The sequence below is a fragment of the Neofelis nebulosa genome, chromosome 11 (genome assembly GCF_028018385.1).
Source record: "Neofelis nebulosa isolate mNeoNeb1 chromosome 11, mNeoNeb1.pri, whole genome shotgun sequence".
Taxonomy (NCBI): Eukaryota; Metazoa; Chordata; class Mammalia; order Carnivora; family Felidae; genus Neofelis; species Neofelis nebulosa.
The window spans coordinates 40,961,728-40,984,777 of record NC_080792.1 but is presented as its reverse complement, the minus strand read 5'-3'; the positions used below and the strand labels follow the sequence as shown (position 1 = coordinate 40,984,777).

Genomic DNA, 23,050 nt, shown 5'->3' with positions numbered 1-23,050 from the left:
CTTTCCTTCATTCCAGTTTCCTTCTATCTGGAATGTTCTTTGTTTCCTCTCCTCTTCATTATATCGCCCTGGGATAAGTTAGCACCATTGCTGTTTCTCTGTCTACACATGGGTCTTATATCAAGTGATAAATGCAATGCCACTTTTCTTGTCCATCTTACCTACTAGGTCATGAAAGTCCTTGAGGACACAGGACAAAAACATCAGTAAGTTTGGTTGCAAGCAACAAAACTCAACTTTGAGGAAATTAATCAAGAAGAAAAAGGAAGTACTGGTAAGATGCTACATAGTTAGAAGATAAAAAAGGAAGTGCATCAGCTTAGGAAGGACAGACACCAGAGAAGCTGCAGACCACAGCAACAGGAACTTCTACCCAAGCCAAGGGAGGCCCATGACAGGTAAAAGGCAGAGCCTATGATAGGCAGCCCCACGAAGTCTTGTGGGATGATGGAAAGAAAATTCCTCTAAATGAAGAGTGTCTGGTGTCGTTAGGGAAGAAGTGGAGATGCTTGGCGGAACAAAAACAACAGCTGTCCACTTCACTGGGTCTTGCTCCCAGTTGCGCCCCACCCCCACCCCCACCCCCGTGTCTGGTGCAGACCTGGACACATAGTAGGCTCTTCCTGAATGGGAAATGAACGGTGTCAGAGAGAGAACTAACACTACCTGCCAGACAGTGAGCAAGCGTTTCAATGTTATTGCAGTCAGTCTCTCGCAATTCTACAAGTACATGTTATCTGTGTTTTTCAAATGAGGAAACTAAGACCAAAGAAGTAACTTGCCAAGGTTACTCAGCGAGCAAGAGAAACAGCTAGGATCTTGAAAATAGACTGTACTGCTTTCCTTCAGTGAGAAACATAATGCTTTTCTCCATGAGAAGCGTACCTTATGTTGAGTCTTGTTTTATTTAATAACATCCCTTTCTTCCATAGCATGCTTTTTTAGGTAACAGTGTCTTAGAGATACCTCCATGTTATCCACAGTAGAGGACGACCAGTATTGCATGAAGTTCATAGACATTAAGAACCAGATTTCTTGAGGGGTACCTGGATGGCCCAATTGGTTGAGTGTCCGACTTCGGCTCAGGTCATGATCTCACAGTTCACGGGTTTGAGCCCTGCTTCAGGCTCTGTGCTGACATCTCAGAGCCTGGAGCCTGCTTCGGATTCTGTGTCTCCCTCTCTCTCTCTCTGCTCCTCCCCGACTTGTGCTCTCTCTCTCTCTCACTCTCATAAATAAATAAATAAATAAATAGGAACCAGATTTCCTGGGTTGGACTCTGAACTCTGTTTTTTACCATAAATGTGATCTAAGGTAAGTTTTTAAGCTATCTGTACCTCTCTTTCTTGGAAGCAAGGATGATATTAGTTACCTATGTCCTAGGGTTAATATGAGGATTAAATTAGTGAACACGTATAAAGTACTTAGACTAATATCTGATATGTAGTTAAGTGCTATAACAAAAGAACATTACTTGTTCTTTTTTAACTATTGCATTGCCCTCCACAGTATGTATGGACTATAATATATGTAATCATTCCTGTATGAATAGAAATTTTGTTGGTATCAAGGTTTTGGTATTATAGACAATGCTACAAAGAACATTCCTGTTGTGCCTCCTTGTGCACATGTTTGTCCACACATTGGTTCAAGGAGTAGAACTGCTGAGTTAAAGGACATTTGTATGTAAAAGTTCTAATTTTTATCTATTGCAATGGATATCCACAGTACAAATGTCAAAATGTGCAAAAGGTCATATAGTAAAAGTCTTTCTTCCCACTCTATGTGATATCAGAGATGTTGATTATAAGGCTTTTAAATTTCCTTTATACTAATTTATACTTCTGATGCTAGCCAGGACCTAGAATCTGAATCGTAAATTTCTTCTCTGGCTGACACCATCGTCATCATCATCATCGTCGTCATCATTGTCACCTTTATAAATTTATTAGGAACCTTATAAATGATATTAGATACTTCATTTTACCTAGCCTTCCCTATTCCATTTTCCTGCTTTATATTACTTAATTTTGTCTTATTCTTTTTCTAAGATTCTAAGTGCTTCTTATTTTTACACAAGTCCTTTAGTAAAGAGCACATAGATTTTTAAAACAAAAGATCTAGAATAAAAACACTGTTTTGTCACTTATTTGCATTATGTAGCCTTTGCTAAGTTAAATTCTCTGAGCCTATAAAATGGGAACAATAATGTCTACCTATGAGATTAGTATTGAGTTACATATATAAATATAAATATATGTGTCACTCCCTACATGTCAGGTACTTTACATGCACTATCTCTAACTCTTGAAGTAGTCACAAGCAAGATTAATAGGAAGGCAAATGCAGCAGACTATGAGAAAATCAAGGAGATAGTAGGAGATGGACGCGGTGTAGAAAATCACCAAACTAAGACCTGAACTTTGAGTTGGAAGAAGTTGAGAGTGGTGGGTATTGGCAGGAAGCGTTTAGGCAGAGCCAAAAAAGCATGTGTAGAGGTCCTGAGGTTAGAGAAAACTTAGTTACTCAAGGAACTGAAAGAAATAGAGAAATTTAGGACCATGGAAAATAAAGGAGAGAGTGATAGCAGATGGGGCCAAAAATAATTATTTTGAATTCCCGTCTTTCCTTTCTGGTTTTGGAGAGTGTTTTGTGTAGACGTGATTGTTGGAGCTGTTCTCGCCATCTTTCTGCCCTGAGAAAGACACTGAAAGGATGGCAAGAGGCTGGACACTTGAAGACATCACTGAACTACTGAGCCAACTCTGGAAGTGCTCACCTCTGGACTAATTTATCTTATTAGATAATAAATATCCTTATTGATTAAGACAATTTTAGTTGAATATCCCGACCACTGAAGGCATCTTAACTGATTATATTTAATGAAAGAGGAAGATCACACAGGGCTTTGTAGATCCTATTAAAGATCTGGAATTTAATTCTAAGGGTTATGGAGAGCCATTAAATGCTTTTAAGCATGTGGTGAATTTTGCTTTTCAAGAGATCACCTTAGCTGCAATGTGGATAATAGATTGAACAGTGGCAATAGTGGAGGCAAGTGTAGGAGATACAAACTATTGCAACAGGTAACACAAGAGAATGCAATGATTTAAAACATGTGGTTGCCATGGGAATAGAGAAAAATGAACCTGTTCAAGAGATACTGAGAGATACATTGGAGGCAGAATTATGAATTGGGATTGTGATTGATTCGATGTGAATGAGGAAGAGGAAGAAATCAAGATGGCTCCCAGGCATCTGGATTGAGCAACCAGCTAGATTGTAGTGCCATTTACTAAGACAGGGATAAACAGCTGGAAGTAGAACAGGTGGGAGATTACTATGATGAGTTCATTATTGGACTTGTTGAACTGAAGGTGCCTGAAGCAATGAGGTGGTTACGTCAAGTAAGCAGTTGGACATCTGAGTGGCTCAGAATAGAGATAAAGACTTAAGAGTCTTTGGAACCCAGATGGTAACAGAATCTATGTGATCTTTGAGATTCTTAGGGAGAGGGTGAGGAATGAGAAAAGGCCCTACAACAGAATCCTAGGGCCTCCAGCACTTAGTTTTTCCATGGAAAAGAAGAAGCCAGTGAAGGAGACTGAGAAGAACAGAAAGAAAGAGGGAAAGTCAAAGAGTTTCTACAAAGAAGGCGTGCTCGACAAAGAAGGTGTGCTCAACACCTACAAATGCAGTTGAGAAGTCAAGGAAGAAAAAGACTGAAAAGATTCTGTTGGATTTAGCCACATGAAGGCCACAGGTGACTGGTGAAGAAGCAACTTTTAGACAGATGGAAGTGGAGTGGTTCAGTTCAGAACCCAGTTTGGACTGGATAAAGAGAGGAAAATTCAGAAATGGAGACAGATGGTAAAGAAGCAGGTCAAGAAATTTGGCCTTTAAGAGGACATAGGGCAGGAGCTGAGGGACAAGTGGAATCAAGGGAGGGTTTTGTTTTTCTTTTAAAGATAAGGATGGCTATCTTTCCTTTACCTCTATAGCCAATTCATTAGCAAGCCGCTTTAGGTCTTTCTCTTTTTTTTTTTTTTTTTTCAACATTTTTAATTTATTTTTGGGACAGAGAGAGACAGAGCATGAACGGGGGAGGGGCAGAGAGAGAGGGAGACACAGAATCGGAAACAGGCTCCAGGCTCCGAGCCATCAGCCCAGAGCCTGACGCGGGGCTCGAACTCACGGACCGCGAGATCGTGACCTGGCTGAAGTCGGACGCTTAACCGACTGCGCCACCCAGGCGCCCCTAGGTCTTTCTCTTAAATGTATCCCAAGTCTGTCCATCTCTCACCTTCAACCCAGATAACTCACTGGTTTCAGCCACCGTCATCCTCACCTGGATTAATTCCGTAGTCTCCAACTGGTTTCTCTGCTTCCATTTTTATTTTGTTCTTGTCTTTTTGAAATCCTAAGGTAGTCATGGTAAATGAAATCACGGTTTTGAAATATAATCCAAACTCTTGGTCTTGGCTTATGAGATTGAGTATATATGATCAGACTCTTCTCCTATCTTACATGCCATCTACCCCACTGTCCCCCTGTGTTCTGGCTCCACGGGCTTCTTTCTGCTCTTTGTTGCTTTCTCACTCACTGGTCTCAGTGCTTAGCAAGCTTCTTCCTACATCTTTGAATGGCTGACCCCCTTTCATTATTCATGATTGCTCAAATGACTTTTTTGCCTCATCCAAATAGTCTTCTCTGACCTTCTTATCCTCCCCATCCCCATCCTCAGTCTTGTTTTACCCTATTCATGGCTCTTATCATCTGAAATGATCTGGTTCATTTATTTGTTGATTATATCTTCTCATTAAAATTAAAGTCTGGGGGAAACTGGGTAAGGTTTATAGGATTAATATGTATTACATGTATTACTGCATGATATATGTGTATATTATATATTACTATGTGTTATGTGTAAATGATAAGCATGTGAATCTGATTATCTCAAAATAAATGTTTTCGGTTTTGTTTTTTTTAAGTAAGTTCTGTGAAAACTGGCATTTTGTCTCCTTGTTGGGAACTGTGTCACCATCACCAGAATGAAGTCTGGCATACAGTGGGCACTAAAGAAGTCTTATTAAATGTGTGACTTAATAAATGATATATTTGGTCATGTGTAAAAGAGAATGGGGCGAAGAGTACCAACAATAGCAGGAGACCCTGAGCCAAGGAAACCCGGGTCGTAGAATTTAGCACTAGAATCCTTGTCTTACAGTTGAAATTCGAATCCGGGTTTCCAGAACCCTTTCACCGCCCCATACTACCTCTCCATTAGTGGAGTATTGATTAGATGACTGAAGTCCTGGCGACACTCGATCAAATTTCGTCTTTGTAGCCTATGGTGATTCCCACAGTGCAGGGCAGATAGGACCAGCACCTTACGTGTGGGGTCTGGTTCCCATAAAGCATGACCAGGCCCGCACTCTCTGTAACTTGCAAGACTGGGTAAGGAGGCTGTGTGCAATAGCCTGGAAGGCTCACTGAAGCGCAGGTCCTCAGCTCTGCAGTTGAGGTTTCAGGTTTCAGTTCTCCCAGGAGCACGAGATGTCGCAGCGTGCACGGTGCGGCTGCCGCCTCCGCCTCTCCGTCTCCGCTAAGGCTGCGCTCGAAAGCCAGTTCCAGGCGCGGCCGCGCACACTCTTCTGCCCTAGACGAAGGTTGGGCGCCGTGGCTGAGGCTGCTGCTAAGCTGCCGTAGCTGGGCGCGCTGGGAGGCGGCGAGCACAGCTGGGCCGGGACTTCCTTCCTCTACCGCAGAACAACAAAACAACCCGGCAGCAGGCACTGAACTCTTGGCAGCTGTCTGGGCGAGAGGCGCAGCCATGGGCTCCGTGCTTAGCAGCGATAGCGGCAAATCCGCCGCCGCCTCGGCCGCTCCGCGGGCCCTGGAGCGCAGGGGGGACCCGGAGCTGCCCGTCACGTCCTTCGACTGCTCCGTGTGCCTCGAGGTGTTGCACCAGCCCGTCCGGACCCGCTGTGGCCACGTGTAAGTGCCGGGGGAGCTCGGCTCGCGCGCCCACCCTGGGGAGGGAGAGGTTGGGGGAAGGCATGGGGGATTTCAGGAGCCAGCGCTCGAATGAAGCTACCGCAGGTAGACACCTGGACCCGTCGAGTGCGGGCCGCGGGAAAAATGACCAGTCGGAAGGTGACACAGGATTTCAGGAGGCGATAACATTAACAAGCGGGCTCTGCAGCGCCTCCCCCCATCACCCCAGCTGCTTGTTCCCGGAGCCCAAGTGCAGAGCCCCAGGGATGGGGATCCCAGGAGCGGGACCCTCCGGGAGCCGGGGCTTGCCAAGTGGGGAAAGTGCTGTTGGCTGGAGAGCCAGCACCCGCTTCGGCACAAGGCAGTGGGCTCCTGCAGAACATTTCTCCCGCTGAACTCAGTTAATCGGGCGGTGCTTCCCCCTCGCCCTCCCCGCAGAACCCAGGTCGGTTTTGTTTTGCTGGCTTGTGCACATGTTCTAGAACGCCCACTGAGGCTAGCCTCTTGAGCAAACAAAGATCTGAGCAAACTGTCGTTCCACCCCCACCTCCCTTTCCTAACACGGACATTCAGGCCCCTGAAAGATCAACCCTAACTGGAACGCCCAAGTGACTCTGTAGTCCTAACAGTTTAAGTACCTGTCAGGGCGGGGCTGGGATTTGAACGTTAGCACGGAGCCCTGGAGTGTAGCCGTTTAAAAACCCAGCCACAAAGTGACGGGAGCTTGCAGACTACCCTCCCTTACGCAGCGCTTCCCTAAATCGCCGGAAAGTATAGATAAAAATAACTGTCTTAAAAACCAGGTACCATGGAACTAAAACTTGCTGTTAGTTTCTAAGAAGAGTTTAAAAACAAAATCCCTATGTAAAACGTGTGCTTGAGTAACTAGTAATAGGAGTTGGATCTGTGGATTCGTTCACTCTGTTTACATAGAAGCTTGTTTTCCGTGGCTGCCTGGGTGTGTGGCCGAGTGTGTGCCTGTTGGGATCGGGGTGCGGGGATGGGGGGTGGTTGCATAGAGAGCGGAAGCCCGCTTAATGTCTTTGGCCGGCCGTTTATAGTTTGATGAAGCTCCAAGGCAGTAATACCGCAATGGCTAGTTAAGTGTTTTTGGCTTACCAGGAAAAAAGTTACCATATTATAAATGCACGTGCACAAAATGTTTTTAAAAGGACTGAGGTGGTCCTTGACACCTATAGACCAGTAACTGAGAAGCAGTTTTCACCACTGAAAAGCCCAGTAGTGAGCCAAGGAAGAAAAATGCAGCCCACACAGTGTTTTAAATAAAGAGTGCCCTGGGCATTATTTTGTGGCTGCATTTTCAGGGCCTGTTGTTTCAGCTTTGTACTTTAAACTCAAGTCTAATTGACCTCCTGTCTGATTACTGATGTTGTTTCTCAGCTGTCCAGATATAGTTCATTGACATAAACCCCAAGGCCAAGATGGAAGCCAAGATATTGTTGTGTGACAGTATAATATATTGATTAGCTCAGGGCAGTAATAACCTTGTGGTAACTACATTTAAATTCAGCCTGAATGAGCATTAAAACTTTAAAGTTGCCCCGAAGATACACAGCGGGTGTCACGTCTTGATGGTGTCTTTTGTAGAACTGAATGGAATTGGGTGACTTTGGTATTGGAGATTGTTATCTGATTGGGGATTGTTTTCTATCCACCCCCCCCCCCGCTCCTTTTGGAGTTTGAATACTATAACTTACTGTTCGCAGGGTTTTGGTTCTGCTGAAGGATAATACATAGGTGTAAAAAGTTAAATCTTTTGTTTAATCTTTTTCTTTGTTAGAGTTTGAATAGGAAACCAGCAACTGGAAAAATAGTCATGAAGTAGCACAACAAGGGCTGGAGGAATGGCCTTCCCTCACTTTTACTGTTCTTTGTTTTGACAAATCTATGTCCATTGTTCTGGCTGTGGGCAGAATTTCCATATTCCTCCCTTTGGCAAATTTACTTGGGCCCCTTCCACTTTCTAAATGTTAACTCCAATTCCCTCTGCACTGGAGACTGTGAGCTCTGTTAACACCATTTGTATTTCTGAAATGAATTACTCTCTTCCATTGACCTTTGGGAAATGAAGAAATGCAGATGAAACCTGTCTATATTATCCCATATGGAAGCTAATTTCCAAACTTTTTGAACTTGTTTGTGTATGCTGAGTTCTGTTTCTAAACTGATTTCATAGAGGGTGCCTGGGTGGCTCAGTCCTTGAAGGGTGCCACTCTTGATTTCAGCTCAGGTCTTGATCTCAGGGTGTGAGTTCAAGCCCCACATGGGGCTCCGTGCTGGGTGTGGAAGCCTACTTAAAAAAAAAAAATAATAATGAGTAAAAATAAAATAAACCTATTTCAAGTCAAGCAAGATATTAATAATGGCAAAAATACATTGAATGAATATGTACATAGCACTTTATAAATCGTATTGTGATGCAGTAGAAACAGTGGGCTTGATTTGAAATTCAGCCCTGCCACTGACCAGCAGTCTGACCACCACGTTGCTGAATCTCCTTGACTCTGTTTCTTCATTTGTAAAATAGGGTGAATAATGGAATTTTTATGAATTTTTAAGAAATGTAAAAGTAGCTCATCATAAGGCCTCACTACAGGATTTCTATTTCCTTTAAAGTCATTCCACAAAGCAAGAACCCACAAACAGTATTATTTCTTATCTTTATATTTCTTTTGGAATAAAATCGGGCCATAAAAGATTGATCTGTGACATTTTCAAGATGTCCCAGATAGCCTTTCTTTTAGCTTAGTTCTTTTTCCTTTGGTGGCCTTGAATTTAAGAAGTTCTATTTTAACGCTCTGTCATTTCAAATTGACTCTATTCATATCTCTGTATCAGTTGTTAAAACATATTTTGGGGGAAAGGTTTCCTACCTCTACTTTATCTTCTACTATCAGTGGGTGAGGGGGAGGGGGTAGATGAGGAGGGGGCAGATAAGTTGAAGCTGTATAAAGGAAACTGAAAGGGAGTCTGATTTATATTTAAAGTAAGTATTCAAGGAAATTTGTTGCCCAGTTGGATATGATAAAGGGGGGAGAAAGGAGTGGAAGGCAACTCCTTAGCAAGTAACAGATAAAAGGGGACAGAGTTCAGCTCAGGAGGTTGTTAATGAACAGGTGATGGGGCTTTTGAGCGTACAGTGGTCTGAGAGGGAAATATCCAAATAGAAATATCCCAAAGGCACTGGGACAATGGGTTTGGGGAAGGGTCAGAGCTGGAGCTAAGGGAGTTATCTAAAAGAATCAAGAGGTTGAGGGGTGCCTGGGTGGCTCAGTTGGTTAAGCGTCCGACTTCTTCCGCTCAGGTCATGATCTCACAGCTCAGCTCGTGGGTTCGAGCCCCACATCAGGCTCTGTGCTGACAGCTCAGAGCCTGGAGCCTGCTTCGGATTCTGTGGTCTCCCTCTCTCTCTCTCTGCCCACTACCCCTTACTTGTGCTCTGTCTCTGTCTCTCTCAAAAATAAATAAAAGCATTAAAAAAAATTTTTTTTAAGTATATCCCTTGTCATATAGAGATAGGTGTTAAGGATAAAAAAAAATAGGCGAGGAAATGGGATGGGAAGTATGTGGGAGAGATGCGATTTTAAAGATATTTAGAGCAGTGCTTCTCAAATTATCTGCTGTAAAGAACCACTGAGGTTTTGTTTTTGTTGTGTTTTTCAGCCCATCACTGACCAATACTTTTATAAAATAAAAAATGTATTATGGGAAACTGAAATTAAAAAATACCAAAGATACATAAAACGCAAGCCCTCGTTTTAAAAGTTATTAAATATACTCAACAGACATAAAATTACTCTGTCAGATTTCTATACAAGCTTCTGAAAATACTTCTCTCAATTTCTATACTTAATTCAGCATGAACTATTAATAAACAGGGTCTCAACAACCTTTTTCTGGAGGAAGTTAGAAGGTGAGGAAGGTAGTTCAGCTCGAGAAAAATGTAAGGGGCAGTTGCATGGGGTGTGGGACATTTATTTTATTTCATTTCTTAAATGTTTACTTATTTTTGAGAAAGAGAGAGTGCAAACAGGGGAGGTGCAGAGAGAAAAGGGGGAACAGAGGATCCGAAGCAGGCTCCGCGCCGACAGCAGACAGCCCAATGCCGGGCTTGAACTCCTGAACCATGAGATCATGACCTGAGCTAAAGTTTGATGCTTAACCAACTGAGCCACCCAGGCGCCCCTAAATGAGGATTTTGAACAGAGTCATGGCATGAGCTGATTTAAAAGGATGACTCTGGCTGCTGTGTTGAGAATGGACTGCAGTGGGAAGAGCAGGACCAGGAGAGTGAGTTAGGAGGCCACTGTAATAATCCAGCAAAGAGACCAATCTACAGCTCAGATCTTCCCCTGAACTCTAGATAAATGAAACTGGGAATCATAAACATATTCTTGATATAAATCCATAGGACTGGATGAATTTATTGAGGAGTAAGTGTAGTCAGAAAAGAATAGAGGTCCAAGGACTGAGCAGTGGTACATACCAACATTTAGAAGCTGAGACATGAAAACCTGAAAATCAGGGGCACATAGGTGGCTCAGTCGGTTAAGCATCCAACTCTTGGTCTCAGCTCAGGTCATGAGCGCATGGTTCATGGGATTGAGCCCCACGTTGAGCTCTGCACTGGCAGGGAGGAGCCTGCTTGGGATTCTCTTTCTCCTTCCCTCTCTGCCCCTTCCTTGCTTGTGCATGTGCTCTCTCTCTCTCTCTCTCTCTCAAAATAAATACATAAACATTAAAAAAGAGAGAGAGAGAGAAAACTTGTAAAAGAAGTAGCCACAGGGGTAGGAAGGAAACCATCTGGCGTCCTGGAGGCCAAGTGAGTGCAAGAAGCACTTTGGAGGGAAGAGGGATCCATTGAATCTAGTGATGCTTGAAGGTCTGGTGGATGAAGATTGAGAATTGATCACTGGATTTAGTAATGTGGAGGCTATTGGTGACCTTGAGAAGAGCAGTTTCAGTGGAATGGTAGGTGCCAAAGCCTAATTAGAGTGGTTTGGTGATCGATCACAGGCGCTAGAGGAAAGAAGCATAGGAATTCCTTTGAAGTAGTTGGGAGGCAAAGCGAAAGAGAGAAATTGGGACAATAACAGGAAGGAGAAGTGGGATCAAGAGAGTTTTCTTATAAGAGAAGAAAAATGGTGTATGCCACATGGTTATGGAAATGAATCAATAGTGAGGGGGAAACTCATTCATGGGAGAGGAGAGAATTTCAGAAGCAATGCCCTGGAGTGGGAGGAAGGTGCTGGAATTTACAAGCCAGGATTGGGGAGTGGAGGGAGGATTGGCCTTAGCTAGGAGAATGGACAGTTTATTCATTTCACAGGATGTACAGCATTAAATGGGCGCAGATGCAGGTGAAGTGAAGAAGTGGAATATTGTGGAAGTTCCTAACTGATTGCCAATTATCATTGACATATTATTTGACCTGTGATTTGACTTCAAGATGAAACTTGGAAGTTTAAATATGAGCATCCAGACCCCTGATGTTAAAGCAAGTGTATACAGAATGACTCCTCTTCCCCGTGTGCTTGGGTTAAGCATCACTTAAATTCAGGTGATTAGAATCTCTTGTACCATCAAGGTCCAAACACTCTGGAGAGCCATTGCTCTAAAAAAAGAATGCTACTTCCTACATTGCTGTTCCTTAAAAGTCTGGCACTTAGTAGATGTTTAATATTAGTTCAATTAATGAATGAGTCTAAAATGCAGATTGAATACTTTGGTGAATGTCCCTCAGGCAGGAACAACCACTCTATAGTGACAGCCAACGGATGCTATGTAGTTGAGTAACAGATAGCAGTTCCATCATAGTTTTGGAACTCCATTATTTTTATGAGGTTACTCATCTGTCCCTGTATTACTGAGAATTTCAGAAAGATGTGATTAAGCTGGCCTGAAATATGCCTCCTCTGGTGGTTGGATTGCTCTGTGTTTACTTAGCAACATTAGTATTGTCATAGGCAAATTAAATATTAGTGATCTGTTAAATTATGTATTCTCTAACAAACAAAACCTAAATAATGTAGCAGATTGAGTTTTATGCCGAGATTTTCCTCAGAACTTGGCTGCGGGCCCGTGGACCAGGAGCATTGCAGAATCTTGGGTCCCATCTCACATCTACTGAATTGGGAACTGTTTTAATAGGATGTTTAGGTGATTGATAGCCATGTTAAAGTTTGAAGCATGGCTTTAGCCAACCCTATTTAATTGACACTAAAATACAGCAAGTTGAGGACAGCATTTGAAGGTTAAAGAGAGGCACCCCTCTAAGATTTTAAGTTAAAAAAATAGAATTTTTCTTTAGGGGGTTAAATTTTATTTATTTATATTTTAATGTTTATTTATTTTTGAGAGAGAGAGACAGAGCACAAGTTGGGAAGGGGCCGAGAGAGAGGCAGACGCAGAATCCAAAGCAGGCTCCAGGCAGTAAGCACAGAGCCCGATGCAGGGCTTGAACCCACAAACTGTGAGATCACAACCTGATCAGAAGTCAGTTGCTTCACCGTCTAAGCCACCCAGGCTCCCCTAGGGGATTAAATTTTAAATCAACACATAATGTGGTATAGAGATATGCAGAGTCAGGTTTTGGAAGCTGAACCATTCCCGGGATGGACTTTGAGTGGAACCTAATTGAATACATAAATACATCAAAGGAAATCTTAGGGGCAGTGGGTGGCTGGAGGGTTTATGCTCTAAGAATAGCTGTACTCAGGCCTGTCCAGGCTGATGCATGTAGGTGAAGAGGGAGTGGGGTGTGTGTGGGTGTGTGTACGTGTTTATTGCCCTACACTGGAATGTTTTAGCCTAAGATTCTTATCACCTTGAATAACAATAGCAATTCCCCTTATTCTATTCACATTTTCAAGCTTACCAAGCCCGCTCAAGATTTTCATTCAGCTTCCCATTGGCATGCCCACAGTGAGGCAGCTTCTTCTTGAGAACAGAAATAAAATGTTAGATCTACCTCAATGTTGCCAGTGGCTCTTCCAGAGTCCTATTTGGGACGATGTCTGGATACTTCTTTTGCCTGTTTAGCCTTAGACCCCATGGAGTCCCTAATGCATCCCTTCCCTCCTTACTATACATAGGGTTCAGTTTTACCTCTTGAGATTGGGTACATAATTGTACCCGGTGTCCTCAGCAAGCCTTTCCTTAGTTTTCTACAATGCTTTGCTGACCTCTTCATTATAAGGGTCTTATTGATAATCACGTAATTTCAGGAAACAGCAAGGAGTTAATAAAATAACTCTTGGGAGCAGGGTATTTAAGTTTCCATCTGGTTTCAAAGATCTTAGAGTCATTTCCATATGAATGAATCCATAATTCATTTCTTCAGGAGCTGCAAACAACAAGTGATGTAAATGAATGTGGAGGGTGAGTACTCCACAGGATGGGGGCATTAGCCCACATGACCACAGGGGAATTGAGTCTAGACTTGGAGGAGACTAGCTTTTCATGAAAAGTCAGAAATTTGGGTTTAGTTGTAAGATCTGATTTTAAAGCAATGGCAACTCCCTCAGAATTTTTAAAAAATATTTATTTATTTTTAGGAGAGCGCAAATGGGGAGGGTCAGAGAGAAGGGGACAGAGGATCCCAAGCAGGCTCTGCACTGACAGGCTGACAACAGCGAGCCCTATGTGGGGCTTGAACTCACAAACTGTGAGATCATGACCTGAGTCCAAGTCGGATGCTCAACTGGCTGAGCCACCCAGGCGCCCCTCACTCAAAATTTTTGAATACAATGCCTTCTATCCTTAGCTTCTGTCTTTCATCCAATTTCTCTTGATTCTGATTATGTCTTTTATGATTGATCACTCTCAACCACCTTATGAAGGTGGGGAGGGGGCAGACAAATAGGAATCGCCTATTGTGTTCATTTCTATCCCTTGGTTTCTTTCAGAAGGATACAACAGTGTTATTGATGGGAATGTTGGGCCCTGCCCAGAAAATTCTCCTTTGATCCATTCCTCATAAGTGACTTAGTTATTTCAGTTTACTGAGTAGCTACTATGTGCCTGGGGTGGGGTAGGAAGGAGGCCTGCAAGATTCTGAATGGTTCTGGGGCACCTGGGTGGCTCACTCGGTTGAGCGTCCAACTTCGGCTCGGGTCATGATCTCACAGTTTGTGAATTCGAGCCCCGCATCAGGCTCTGTGCTGACCGCTTGCTCAGAGCCTGGAACCTGCTTCAGATTCTGTGTCTCCTTCTCTCTCTGCCCCTCCCCTGCTCACGCTTTGTCTCACTCTGTTTCTCAAAAATAAATCAATGTAAAAAATTTTTTTTTAAAAAGGATTCTGAATGGTTCTGAGCTGTATGTATTTCGGTGCTCTTCTTCATGCAATGTTGTTGTTTCCAGTCTATTGTCCCTGGGGCATTTAAAAAAAATTTTTTTTAATGTTTATTTATTCTTTGAGAAAGAGAGAGAGCATGAGCAGGGGAGGGACAGAGAGAGGGAGACACAGAAGCAGGCTCCAGGCTCCCAGCTGTCGGCACAGAGTCCGATGCGGGGCTCAAACCCATGAAACACGAGATCATGACCCGAGCCAAAGTCAGAAGCCCAACCGACTGAGCCACCCAGGCGTGCCATCACTGGGGCATTTTTGTTTTGTTGTGTTGTTTTTCAGTTTTATTGAGGTGATACAGTACAATTCACACAGTGTACAAGTTGATGGATTTTGGTAGTTATTTATAATCCTATAACTACCTCCACAAACAAGACCTAGTACAGTTAATTACATTACCCTAAAAAGTTCCTTCAAATTCTTTTTTTTAAAACATTTTTGTTAAAATTTTTATTTATTTTTGAGAGAGAGAGAGAGAGAGAGAGAGAGAGAGCAAGCAGGGGAGGGGCAGAGAGAAGAAGACAGAGGATCTGAAGGACTCCAAGATGGTAGCAGAGAGCCCAATGTGGGGCTCAAACTCATGAACTGTAAGATCATGACTTGAGCTGAAGTCGGATACTTAGCTGACTGAGTCACCCACGTCCCCCTCCTTCACCTTGTTTGTAGACAACTCCCTTCCCAAACCCCTGGCTCCAACAACCCCATCTGCTTTCTGTAACTACGTTTTGGGATCCTACAATAGGTAGTCTTTTGTGTTTGACTCATTTTACTTATTATAATAGGGCATATGTTTGTTGTCATTTGGTATGTCATAAGTCCCTTTGCCTCACTTCCAAAATAAATCCTAAATCTGTCTGTCCGCTTACACTGTCTATTGCCTCTTTGCTGGTCTTAAGCCATCCCCCTCTCTTGAACTTACTCTTCCAATGACTTAAACCTAAGCTCCTCACTCTTAGGAGGCTCTTGTACCTCTGTAATCTGTTCTTCAGGGACCCCAAGTGATCTATATAATGTAAGTCAAATTGCATCACCCTCCTTCTTAAAACCCTCCAGTGCCTTCCGATGACCCTTAGTTATGGCTTTATGGTCTGTCTCCTGACCCTTTACTCCCCTTTCCCATATCTCCAGGTATTCTCCCTGGGACCTCCTGCCTTTCAAGCATGCTGGCTTTCTATACCTCAGCAACGTCGTCCCTGTCTTTTGTACTCTTTGTTTTCAGCTTGGAAAACCATTCCCAGATCTTCCTTAGAGTGGTGCCTTCAAGTATCATCTCAGGGACCACCCATCTAAATGCTCTCTCTGCCCCACTCAATTTTTATTGTCAACTGTTTTCTTCTCGAAGCATTTATCATTTGCCGGTCTATTTGTTTACCTGCTTATTGCCTCTCTCCCATTTCTAGAACTCTGAGAGCAGGGACCTTCGGCACTGCCACAATTTCATCTCGAACACTAACTGACAATAGTAAGCAATTACTAAAAATGTCACCAGTGCATGAATGTTTGTATGGGTGGGTCTAAGGAGGTTTGTGCAGATTTATGCATTCTCTCGTAAAGTCTTCTCTATAACCATGGATTAACTTTTCTTGCTAAAAGCAATGGTTATAAAAATTCCTTATGGAATTTTCTCTCTTCAACCTTTTATTGTATTCCAAATTGTTTTGCGCTCTTTAAATTTATTTAAGTAGGACGCCTGGGTGGCTCAGTTGGTTAAGCGTCCAGCTCTTGATTTTGGCTCAGGTCATGATCTCACAGTTCGTGAGACTGAGCCCCATATCAGGCTCTAAGCTAGTAGCAAGGAGCCTGTGAGCCTGCTTGGGATTCATTCTCCCTCTCTCTCTGCTCCTCCTCCCCTGCTCATGTGCATTTGTGCACGCACACACGTACTCTCAAAATAAATAAATAAACTTAAAGAAATTTATTTAAGTAAGCATAAATGCAGCATAATCTTTTCTTCAGATGGAATTTGGATGTCCTTAAAAAATATTTTTAAAAACGTTTTTTTCGGGGCACCTGGGTGGCTCAGTCGGTTGGGCATCTGACTTCGGCTCAGGTCGTGATCTCACGGTCTGTGAGTTCGAGCCCCGCATCAGGCTCTGTGCTGTCAGTTCGGATCCTGGAGCCTGCTTCAGATTCTGTGTCTCCCTCTCTCTCTGCCCCTCCCCACTCGTGCTCTGTCTCTCTCTGTCAAAAAAAAAAAGAATAAACGTTAAAAAAAAATTTTTTTTTAATGTTTTTCTCTTCATGTTCCATTAAACATTTCAGGTTTCTCATCCTCCAAAAATTTCCCTTCCTAAATTTACAGCTAACTTTTTCTCAGGAGTAAACAAACTTTAAGTCATAGTAAGATGGTTAATTTTCCCTAACGTTTTTTCCCCTAACGTTTTATTATGAAGAACTTCACACCTACAGCTAAATTGGAAGAAATTGTGCAGTGAACACCTAGATATCCACCAACTAGATTCTACAATTGTTAATTTTGCTATATTGCTTTTATCTCATTTTATCGCGTACCTATCCATCATTGATCCACCTTACTTTTGGATACATTTCAGAGTAGATTACAATAATCAGCACACTCAATTCCTTCTTCTCTCAACATACATAGTACTATCCAGACTTCAGTATTTGTTTATGTTTTTTCGGGGTAAATTACACCTGTAGTGAAATGAATACCTCCTAGATATAACCCCTATTGAGGTACAGAAATTTTCGTTACCTCCAGATAGTTCCCTCATGTCCACATATCGCCAGCCAATCCCTGTCCATGTCTCCCCCATGGGCAACCATTGTTGTGAGTTTTTCCTATCCCATAGGTCAGTTTTGCCAGTTTTAAGACTTCATATAAGAGTTTATACAGGATGTGCTCTGTTGTGTCAGGCTTCTTTCGCTCAGTATATCTTTTTTTTTTTTTTTTTAATGTTTATTTATTTTGAGAGAGAGTGAGTATGCGCACGGGGAGGGCCAGAGAGAGAGGGAGACAGAGAATCCCAAGTAAGCTCCATACTGTCGGCACAGAGCCCACCTCGGGACTGGATCCCACAAACTGTGAGATCATCACCGGAGCTGAAATCAAGGGTCAGACGCTTAACCCACTGAGCCACCCGGGCACTCCTCACTTGGTATGTCTTTGAGATTCATCCATATTGCTGTGTGTATTGTAATTTGTTGTTGTGTAGTACTCCATTGGGGGAATATGCCTCAGTTTGTTTATTCATTTTCTTGTTGCTGACACCTGGGTTATTTCAAGTTTGGGGCTGTTAGGAAAACATTCCTTATTAATATTCTCGTACAAATAGGCATATGTTTTCTCTTCTCTTGAGTGAAAACATGGGCTTGGTATTGCAGGACCAAAGGGTGCCTATATATTTTGTTTTATAAAAAACTACCAGACCATTTATCCTGAATGATTATAATTGATTAACTTTTTTAAAGAATCATTTATTGTGTAGGTAATATGGTTATAGGGTTAAACTTGAAATTCGACGACGAAAATCTCCTCCTTCTACCACATACCCACCTCTTCTTTCCAGTTCCCATTTCTCTAAAGGGTAGGTAAATGTTCTTTTTTTTTTTTTTTTTAATCCTTCTAGATGCTTTTATACATCTACAAATTATAAATAGCTTATACTATATACATAGTTCTACACTTTGCTTTCCAAGAGGTTGTATTTTTGAGTTATCTTGCTTTCGTACCTTGTTACATAGCTTATATATATACACACATTACCTAAATCTGAATATCCCCATATGGATTCTAATTGGATAACTCATATAATGTTTGATCACTTGTATACTTCTTATGCTAATGTACTAGAGTAAGGATATTAAATTCTCCAGTTCACAAGATTTGAATTTGATAACTGTACCTTTAAGGGGAGAATTTTAACCTCAGATTTAAAAAAAAAATTTTTTTTAAGTTTTTATTTATCTTAGAGAGAGAATGAGAATGCTTCTGGGGAGCTGGGGATGGACTGGGGAGGGGCAGAGAAAGAGGGAGAGAAAGAATCCGAAGCGGGCTCCAAGCTGTCAGCGCAGAGCCCAATGGCTAACTAACCGCTAACCTCAGACTTTTTTGAACTAAGTAGTTCTGCAATCTTATTTCTGCACTCTAAAACATGAGACTTAAGTTGCAGTGGGATCAAGTTCATTTCCTTATTGGTAACACTTTAAAGACTCGTGGTTTTTATGTACTCAAAACCAGCAAGGTCAGTTTGTTCCAAAACACTTTAGCCTTGATGTGTGTTCTCCATTTAATAATCACGTTTGTTAAGCTGAGGACAACTAATTGACTGATCTACCAGAATCGCAACGAATATTCTCTCATATAATGCAATAACGTCGATGTATGCTCATTTGAGAATTTCCTGCCACGTCTATCATTGTGTAAATAATGTAGGGGAATTATAGTTGAGGGACTTGGTTTCTTTTAATGCCTGAAGTGTGCTACTTTTCATGAATATCTCCTGGGCATTTCCATTGTAGTTATCAGTTGTAGTTACAAAAACACTTGCAAGACCCACAAAATGACCATAGAAATGTACTCTGTAAAGCCCACTGGTTTATACGAGTACACCCACAGTCTCAAAGTGTTGCTGCTTCTGCTGGTCACTGGGAGGAACTGAGATGACTTAAAAAGGACTACAGCTCTTTATTGACTCACATGGGGTTTGTTCTGGTAAAGCCATCCTAAATTAAAGTAAGTCGAAAATGCATGTAATACACCTGACGTACTAAACCTCATAGCTTAGCCTAGCCTGTAGCCTACCCAAATATGATCAGAATGCTTGCATTAGCCTACAGTTGGGCAAAATCGTCTAATACAAAGCCTGTTTCATAAGTGTTGAATATTTCCTATGATTATTGACTGCTGTACTAAAAGTGCAAAACAGAATGGTCATATGGGTGTAGGATGGTTTTAAGTGTATTGGTTGTTTCCTTGAGTGACTGACTGGGAGGGCCCGGCATTGTAAGAGAGCATCATACTGCATATTCCTAGCCCAGGAAAAGATCAAAATTCGAAATCTGAAGTATAGTTTCTCCTGAATGAGTATTGCCTTTGCATCACTATAGTCAAACAACCGTAAGTGGGACCACTCTAAGTTGAAGACCTTCTACACAGACTTTTGAGCCCCGACCAAAACTACCTGGGGTTCAGGGTGTGTAAACTTGGCAAGTTCTTACACCTCTGTGAACAACCTCAGTTTGCCTCCAGTCAAGTGAGGAAAAGGCAGAGCAGCATTTAAGGGTTACTCTGGGAGCTGGATGAGATCATGTCCATTAGGGTCCACCACAGGGCAGGGCATCAATATTAGTCTTCTGTTTGTCTTGGTATAAAACTCAAGTAAGTTGTGAGGAAAGGGGAAGATTTTTAGTTGACTAAAAACAAAAACAAAGTATCATCTGCTTGTTCCTAAATTAAACGAACCGAAGGTATTGTGTCAGAAGTATAATTTGAGCATATGGACCACTTGAAATAAATACCCTTCAAAAGTACACTCTGAGAACCACTTGTTAGGAACTCAAAGAAGTGCGAGGGCAGAATGTGCCTTACAACTTGCAGTTAATCACCTGTTAATCACCTGAAGCACAGAGAAGGAAAATACAGCAGAGGACTTCGATCTCTTGATTCTGGTAGGAATTTCTCTTGAAAGAACGGTTACTGAATTTTGAGTCGGAAAACCCAGCTTAAGACCAACCAAGTTCAGGTACTTTCTACAGTTGTGACCTGGCAGAAGTAATTTAACCCTGATGTACCTCAATTTCCTCTTCTAGAAGTGGCAATAGTGATCTTTCCTAGGGGTTTGTTAAGGTCAAATGAATTAAGGTACTTGGAAGTGTTTTAAAGTTTGTTAAAAATAAAAAACAAAAGGGGCGCCTAGGTGGCTCAGTTGGTTAAGTGTTTGACTTTGGCTCAGGTCATGATCTCACTGTTCGTAGGTCCAAGCCCTGTGTCGGGCTCTGTGCTGACTGCTCAGAGCCTGCAACCTGCTTCAGATTTTGTGTCTCCCTCTCTCTGTGCCCCTTCCCTGCTCGTGCTTTGTCTCTCTCTGTCTCAAAAATAAATAAAACATTAAAAAATTAAAAAGAAAACACCAGTGTACGAAGTTTAAAGTTACTTCAAATAAAAAGTTACTAAACAACAATAAAAGCAAAACATCTAGGAAAAAAGAAAGGGTAAGGATCTAGACAGATCTGGGATTCCAAATAAAGAGCAGGACAATCCCATCAAGTTGTTGCTGAACCGGTCTTTATGTCAGTCTGTTTAGTGTTCATCTTCTAGAGAGAGGGTTTACTGAGTCTGGCCCATTCCAGGTGCTCTTGTCTTCAGCAGGGGATTGTGGGCACCTTGACTGAGGTCCCACCAGATTGTGTCTCATATAAGAGGTGTAGTTCCTACAGAGCAAAATCAGGATGCTATTGCAAGGAAGAGGAAATGGATGTTGGGCAGGCATAAACATCAAGCAAATGCCTCAAGAACAATGCAAATGTCAGCATCCTTTGTGCGCATATAACAATTAAAAAAATATTTTTAAATGTTTATTTATTTTTGAGAGAGAGGGAGAGAGAGAAAGCGAGCGGCAAAGAGAGGGTCAGAGAGCAAGGGAGACACAGAGTCCGAAGCAGGCTCCAGGCTCTGAGTTGTCAGCAGAGAGCTGGACACGGGGCTCAAACTCGCGACCTGCAATATCATGACCTGAGCCAAAGTTGGACACTCAACCGACTGAGCCACCCAGGTGCCCAGACATTACGATTAGTTTATCAGAATAATAACATGTATGGTATTTTGCCTCCTTGACTTCTTGCTACTTTCTTCTCTAACATACAAAATCCCACAGAGCAAAGACCTATTTTCTCCCCGAATTCCTCCCAGAATTAAAGAAAAGAAAGAACACATTAAGTATCCTTTGGGTTATGGTTTTCATTCTGTTTGTAGGAATTCTATTCCACTACTTTGTGTTCTTTTGTTTCAGTGCATGCAGTGCATGAAGTGAGTTGTGACTCCAAAGAAGTCTCATGTGAAAGCAAGAGACTGTCTGCCAAGCAGGGGATGCAAATGCACATTGCATTTGGTAGTACAGCTCCTAGCGTGCAAGGTGCTGTGAAAATACAGTGTGCACAAACAAACACAGAGTGGTGGCTCCTTTATCCCTTTTCAGGAGAGTGATGTATTCTTGGTTTCTTCTGGGCAGATTCTGCCGTTCCTGTATCGCTACCAGTCTAAAGAACAATAAATGGACCTGCCCTTATTGCCGGGCATATCTTCCTTCAGAAGGAGTTCCAGCAACTGATGTAGCCAGAAGAATGAAATCAGAGTACCAGAACTGCGCTGAGTGTGACAGCCTGGTAAGTGGCCCTCTGCCTGTGCTCACGGTTCCCGGCTTGGCCTGCTGAGGAAATTGTTATGCAGCTGATCATTTCACCCATGCCTTTGTCTTCATCCTACCCTGACTTTCTAAAGTTTATTGTCTCTGCCTCTCCCCTTCCTTCTCTCTGTTCTCATATGTGTAGGCTGTGGTGCAATTGGCCCCTGACTCCTACCATCACCTAATTTTTCAGACAAATGCTTTCACCCACCGCTTCCATTTCCTCCCTTCCTGTCGGTCCTGTGACCTCCCCCGCCCCCATCACGTTGCCTACTGGCCTAATTCCAGTGGCATATTTCCTCCTGTATTCTGGACTTTGCAGTGTTTCTCTCCGTTGATCACATCTTTCTGCGGGTTTCCTACTAGCCTGGTTAGATCATGTGAGGTGTCAAAGACCATGGGAAGATTCTAGATTTTATCCTAAATGCAGTAGTGAGTCACTGAGTGTAAGCTTTCGATCAGGTTTATATTTTTAAGATACTGCTCTGGCATGTGAGCGCAGAATGATTTGGAGGGGGCACATCAGGATTGATGAAGCCAGTTCAGTGGCTATTGGGATGGCTAAGGTAAGAAAGGTGGGTTAGGGCGAGAGTGTTAGACAAGGATAAAGGATTGTTTCGAGGGGTATTTAGGAGAGGCAGTGGAAGGAAATCGGTAACTGACTGGATGTGGGGGTGAGTGAGAATATAAAGTGTCAGAAGAATCCTCCCAGGTTTCTGACATGCGTAGGTGAAGGTGCTGTTATAGGGAGCAAATTTGGAGAAGAATCCACAGAGTTTTAAATATGTTACATTTGAACTGCTAAGGGGGGGATAATTATTATATGAAGTCTAGAGATCAAAAGAGAGATTACGTGCTGAGGATCTGAATTTTTTAGAGAACCTTTCTTGATTGTTAATCTATGTTATGTTTTCTTAGTACCCTATGCTTTCTCTTCGTACTATTCATCACCATTTGGAATTATGCTTTTGGGATTTTTTAATATAATGTCAGTTATCCCCACCAGATTTGATTTCCATGAGGGTAAAGGACTGTCTATTTTATTGGCAACTGCGTACCCAGCACTTTGAAAAGTGACTGGTGCACAGTGCTTAATATATTTTTTTGAATATTTATGTAAGACTCCATAATCTGTTCATGGCTGTCTGACTACAGAATGTATGCATGGTCTTTGGAGTCAGACATCCTGGGATCAAACACGAATTCTGTCATTCATTGTTTGTGATTTGGGGACGTTATCATCTAAGTATTAGTTCATCTTTTTGTAAAACGAGGGAAAAGATGGTGTTCATGAGGTGCCTAGGTGGCTCAGTCAGTTAA

At 42.4% G+C, this 23,050-nt stretch overlaps 1 protein-coding gene across 3 annotated transcripts in view; it reads left to right on the top strand.

The window, feature by feature from the left end:
* The first annotated feature begins 1,254 nt into the window (after nucleotides 1–1,254).
* Nucleotides 1,255–23,050, top strand: part of RNF125 (ring finger protein 125) — a 56,746-nt gene continuing 34,950 nt past the window's right edge. The window contains exons 1-3 of one of the 3 annotated variants that reach the window (XR_009250994.1): nucleotides 1,255–4,026; nucleotides 4,263–5,997; nucleotides 21,557–21,710. Coding sequence is in view for 2 of the 3 variants with exons in the window: in XM_058692425.1 (XP_058548408.1) it covers nucleotides 5,834–5,997; nucleotides 21,557–21,710 (318 nt within the window). In the remaining variant the exon portion in view is untranslated. The remainder of the gene's footprint in view (nucleotides 4,027–4,262; nucleotides 5,998–21,556; nucleotides 21,711–23,050) is intronic. The other 2 variants (XM_058692425.1, XM_058692424.1) reach the window with 2 other exon arrangements.